The 6,028-nt window shown below is 40.1% G+C and overlaps 1 protein-coding gene across 1 annotated transcript; it reads left to right on the plus strand.

The window, feature by feature from the left end:
* The first annotated feature begins 3,222 nt into the window (after positions 1 to 3,222).
* On the plus strand, positions 3,223 to 3,768 carry ASCL3 (achaete-scute family bHLH transcription factor 3). The gene has a single exon (XM_069554619.1). The coding sequence runs from the start codon at positions 3,223 to 3,225 to the stop codon at positions 3,766 to 3,768; it is 546 nt and encodes a 181-aa protein (XP_069410720.1).
* The last annotated feature ends 2,260 nt before the right edge of the window (positions 3,769 to 6,028 follow it).

Consider the following 6,028-nt stretch of genomic DNA (forward strand, 5'->3'; position numbering starts at 1 on the left):
GCTACGTGTATATTTGGCTTCAGAGTCCCAGCACTTAACGGTTCGTGTTGTTCTCTCTCTTTCCTAAAACTTTTTTTTTTTTAATGTGGACTATTTGCAAAGTCTTTATTGAATTTGTTGCAATATTGATTCTGTTTTATGCTTTGGTTTTTTTGGCCGTGAGGCATGTGGGATCTTACCTCCCCGACCAGGGATCAAACCCCCACCCCCTACATCTGATGGCAAAGTATTAACCACTGGACCACCAGGGAAGTCCCTGTGTTCCTCTCTTTTAAAAGCTTTACTCAGTTTCTACAAATGTGTCCAGTGTCCACGAGCCTTCCTATCTTGATCCTCACTGCTGCATTTTTCATTCTATTGCTGTTGTGGTTAAATTTTTTTCTTTCAATAAAAGATAAATGCTACTACATTAATTGGCAACCTTTTGGCAATGCTTGATAGAAAAAGCTCCCCCTTCAGTGTGTCTCCAAAGATACCAGGCTCATTTCCCAAGAATTATGCAAGGTCTTGTTAAAATCTAGAAAGTTTATTTCCCTGTATATGTTCCAGTGTCTCCTGGTTATAGTCTATGGGAACTTAAATAGAATTTGTGTCCTGCTGTGGTGTGAAATCTTAATTATGTTGAACTGGTTCATAGTGCTTTTAAGGTCTATGATATCCTTCTACTTTTCTGTCCATTCATTCTACTAATATTTGAGATTTTGCTATTAAAACTCCAACTAAAAATCTTAATTCATCTACTTAAAAAATAACTGTGCTATATAATGGAACTATACGTAAGTTTGCTCTGTATTTTCTGTCTCCTATAAATGCATTATCATACTTTCATAACTTAAAAAATAAAAAAGAAAGAAAAACGTAGAGACTTTTAACTACTTGTGGCATATACAAACTACTCAGATCAAGGCTTAAGATATTATGAAAATTATCAGTCAAGATGACTATACCCAAAGAATTCTTGTGAGTTAGCTTTGATGACAGCTGTCTACTTTTCAGTACCCTATTGTAGCAATTCTGGCTTGTTAGCTACAGGCAGAAAGAGGTTCTGATGTTCTCAGGAATGCAGAAACGGGGGCTTCACACTCACTGTGCCATAATTTCACAGTTTCTACCCTGCACATTTTTTATCTCTTACCCTCTAGAATTCCTAGCTCAGGGATTTCCTAACTCTTTTTCTTTCAGCAAATTTTTCCTGGCTAGTTTCTATTCCAGAAATTTTTATTGTGTGTTAGTTATTTTAGGCCATTGGATCAGTAATTTGGCATCTTTCATTTTCTGTTCCTCTGTTTTGCTTTTTAATTGGACCTATGGCACTTATCCGGAGAAGGCAATGGCAACCCACTCCAGTACTCTTGGCCTGGCCTGGAAAATCCCACGGACGGAGGAGCCTGGTAGGCTGCAGTCCATGGGCTCGCAAAGAGTCGGACACGACTTCACTTTCGCTTTTCACTTTCATACATTGGAGAAGGAAATGGCAACCCACTCTAGTGTTCTTGCCTGGAGAATCCCAGGGATGGGGGAGCCTGGTGGGCTGCCGTCTATGGGGTCGCACAGAGTCGGACATGACTGAAGCAACTGAGCAGCAGCAGCAGCAGCATGGCACTTATCTCATTCCGTCACCCCCATCCCTCTATTAGGAAGAGCTCTTTCTGACATTCCTTTTCCAGCCTGTTTCACCATGACTTATTAAACTCTCCCCACCACTCATACTCCCCACCCCTCATCCCCCTACCCCCATCCCTTCTTGCCCTTTCTGGTTCCGAGAGTCATTTGTCTTTTCAGTAGCCATACATGGTAGGATAGGTTTTTTTTCCACAAGAATTGTAATATACTGTATTGCATTCGATTTCTGGTGCTTAGAGACTGCTCCTGTCATTACACAGTGCAGCCTGCAGAGTTTCATTATACTCAGGTAGAGAAACAAGTGCCAGTGTTACCTACTCTTGCCCAAAAACATTAGGGCTGATTTTTTTTAGGAGAAAGAAAGCCAGATTTCCTTCTTTTCTGAAAGCCACAGTTAAATTTCATGTGGCTTTTCATTTTCCACTTTGGATACATTCTTCATCTCTCAACAAATGTGCTTCAGACAAACTTGCCAAAGGACACACAGCTAAGAAGATGCAAAACCAAGACTGAACTTGAGAAAGTTAATGACTGAAAGAAAAATGCTCTTTTTCAGCACTTCCCTGATTTCCCATCAACTAAAGTGTAATGTCTATGTGAAATCTGTTATGACCACATTACTACAGTTAAGGGTAAAAAGTAATGGTAGTGTAATAAATAAGCTGGATACAGATCTATTCAGAAAGGGGGAATATGTTTGATAGGGGACCTTTTGGAATATAATACTTCAAGTTCCATGAAAAAAAAAGCCTAAACAGAGTTGCACTTTACTTAATATGTTTGAAGTTCTAAGTTAATATGTAAAACTGACTATGTTATAAATGTGTTAGGGGAGTTTCTCATTGAGGCAATCTTACAGTGAATTTTTAAAAGCAAATCATTCCTTCTTATTTTGATTTCAGTTTTACCTCTGGCATACCAGTTATCATTTAAGAAGGCTATGCCTGTGAGGCTGCATGATCATTAACTAGTTTGTAATTTCTCCAACATATATTTGAATATTGTGGTGTTTCATTGTTTCCCAAATATTAGCATTTGCATACACTTTCACAATCTTCATTACATTACTGCTCTACAGCACCTGTATTGCTGTTTACTTACTCTTTGTCTGTGAATTGGTTCATATTTTTAACTTAAGTAGATTTATTTTTAAAAGAGACTTTGTATCACTACTGTAAATGTGAAATCAGCATAATTCACAATAGATAAAAATTAATAGTAAAATATTATTAGATTCTAGCTAGATACTATTCCTGTTGAAGCCTTCTATCTGAGGAGGATTGGAAAGCATTTTAATAGTGTGGAAGACATGTTCTCACCAGACTAAAGATATAACCTTGCAATTATAAGGATTGATAGAGAATTGAAAGGAAATAACTTTCTCACAAGGCAAGTCAATGTTATTTCAGGCTGTTTCTGTGTACCATCAAAAATCCTCTTACTGCCCACAAAATATTGTAACCCCATCAAGTTTTCAGAATGAGCTCAAAAACTATTCATGAAAGCAGTAAAGTCTCTGATCTCTGAGAAAGTCGATATCTGCTCTCTTTTGATCTGGCCAAATTCATAAACTTGGTTCTGTTTCCAGGCTAAAGAGAAATGATGGACAATAGAAGCTACTCTAACATGCCAGACAAACTGCCTGTCTTCACTGATTCCTCCCAATTGCCACTGACCAGGTCCTTTTATCTGGACCCCATGGTCACGTTCCACCTCTACCCAGAGGGCCCAGTGCCATCCCCTTACTCGGAAAACTTGCCATTGCTGCCTTTTTCCAGTGACTCCCTGATTATGGAAAATTATGGTGAACCCTGCGCCTTCTCCTTCCCAGTGCCTTATCCAAATTACAGAAGGTGCGAATATTCCTACGGGCCAGCCTTTATCCGGAAAAGGAATGAGCGGGAAAGGCAGCGGGTGAAATGTGTCAATGAAGGCTATGCCCAGCTCCGACATCATCTGCCAGAGGAGTACTTGGAGAAACGCCTCAGCAAAGTGGAAACCCTCAGAGCTGCCATCAAGTACATTAATTATCTCCAGTCCCTGCTGTACCCTGATGAGGCTGAGACCAAGAATAGCCCCAGGAAATGTTCCTCCATAATGGCAACCACCACCCGCCACTCTGACTCCATTTTTAGAATCATTTGATTTCATGTTTCCAAACAGAAACAATTTCACAAAATGTGGTCCTCTACATCATTCAGTAGTTTTCCTAACGTCATCTTTGTGTGGGCAGATAATAGTTCAAATGCTAACGGATGCGGGATACATCTTGCTTGGATTTCAGATGTACTAAACATTATATTTTGTAGATTGAGAAAAGGCTTCTTAAGCTCTGGTGATTTCTTTCAAGAACATTAGGGAATCAGAAGTCCTAAAAATTCTCTGTGCCTCTCAACTTGCCCTTCTCCCACACTTGGCCAGAGTCTCAGGTGTGAGAAACTCACAAAAGTAATGTAAAGCACGATTAATGCCTAGTCAATGCCTCTACTGCACTTTGCAGATGCTTCATGCTAAGCAGCCCAATGAACCTTCCTTGATTTGTCAAAATTTGGTGGGTTTTATTATTTGGGGTTAGCAAGAAATTTACACCTTACCCATAACATGATGAGGAAGTATTTTGGGGCTAAAGCAAAAGTAATTAACAAAACCTTGTTGTCATTTGAAATTATTTCAGAGTCATCTTTGTCCTGCATGAGGCAGACATCCTCTGGTAGCTTAGTGTAGGGCCTAAGCAGGCAGGCTCTGCAGTCATATTGCTCTGTGTACATTCTGACTTTGCTGCCTCTCTCTGTGTCTCAGTTCTTCATCCACAGAATAAGAGTAATAGCAACTACCCTATATGTTTATTATGGGGATCACCAGCACCTGACACATAATGTTTTCATAATCATCATTTTTTTTTCATAATCATCATTTTTTAAAATTATTATTATCCTTTTTTTGTCCATGGCATCATCATGCTTCAGGTTCTCTAGCCAGATAATGTGGGAAGGACAGAGATCTCACCTGTCTTGGAGTCTTCCTTCAAAATGTCTATTTCTATTCCCATGATGAGCTTCAACTCTTCTGTCTTCCTCAACGCCCAGGTCCCATCTGTCACCAAGCCCAGGCAGGGCTTCCAGCATACTGCCACATTCACTTCCACTGTCACCTCTTTTATGAAGTCTTTCCATCGCAGCCATTACTTGTTCCTTTACTTTGCACACATATTTCCTTGCCATTCGCATCCTGCTATTTTGACTCCCGCTGCACACTTGTCTCTGTCTTCAGTAGACTGTGAGCTCCTTGAAGATAAGGACAAGTCTTAGTCAATCCTGTATTTTCAGCACCCAGAAAAGAGCTCACATCAGGTAGGTGTCAAGAAATATTTGGTGGTATTATTTTCCTATTTCCATTCTGTCACATTGTGTCTGGATCACTGTTAACTCCCTGGCCTCTCAGGCTCTGTCCTCAACTGGTTCTATTTTCACTTTAATACTCTTTCTTAAAGTATTGTGTTGGCCAAAAAGTTTGTCTGACTTTTTCCATATGATGCTACAGAAAAAAACCAAACAATTTTTTTTTGCCAACCTAATATTTCATGTCACTTCATTGCTCAAACCTCATGACAACTTCGTTTTGACTGTGACATTGTTGGACATTCATCTGCTTGATTTTCAAAGCTCCCACCAGTTTGGCCCCATTTTCCCATGACACTCCATTCCCCCACTCCAAAAAGAAAATCATGTGTTGCAAATGCATACTTCTCTCTTAGCTCTTGCTTCCTACCAAGATGGGATGGAATAATCTCCTGTTTCCTTTCACCATTGAAATCCCACCTACCTATCTTATTCAGGAATCCTTTTCTCATAGCCAGAGATCTAATTAGTCTTTCTTAGACTCAAACTTTGTGGACCAAATCACTCAGCCTTTTGGGCAACAGTCATTCTCCTGGGTGCAAAGTTAAGCTCTGTGAGGGTAGACATCAGTTAGGATGCTTTTGGCCGTGAGCAATACAAAAATCTAACAAAAATTGGTATAATCAAAAAAGGGAGGATTTCCCTGGTGGTCCAGAAGTTAAGACTTTGCCCTCCTACGGCAAGGGGTACAGGTTCAGGCAGGGCACAACACTGTCACCAAAAATCTGTGTTCATTAGATCTATCCTCTCTGGGAATAGCTTCAGTGTCCCAGAAAGACTGTCAGGAGCTCCCAGAACTATAAGCTTTCTTATTTATGTATAGGAGGAAACATAAATTCTATAACCAAGATTTCTAACAAAAGTCTTGAGATTCACGCTGACTGGAGAGGCACAGTACATGCCGATGCCTTAGAGGACAGGGGATGGAACGTGCTGATGGACACACAGCAACGAGGGGTACAGCCAGCCTCTCCCTACCACTCAGATTCACAACAGAAAGAGGAACT

Source organism: Ovis canadensis, chromosome 15, assembly GCF_042477335.2.
Source record: "Ovis canadensis isolate MfBH-ARS-UI-01 breed Bighorn chromosome 15, ARS-UI_OviCan_v2, whole genome shotgun sequence".
Classification (NCBI taxonomy): Eukaryota; Metazoa; Chordata; class Mammalia; order Artiodactyla; family Bovidae; genus Ovis; species Ovis canadensis.

Coding starts and splice junctions, on each gene's coding strand:
- ASCL3 (XM_069554619.1), top strand. CDS start 3,223: ATGATGGACAATAGAAGCTACTCTAACATGCCAGACAAACTGCCTGTC.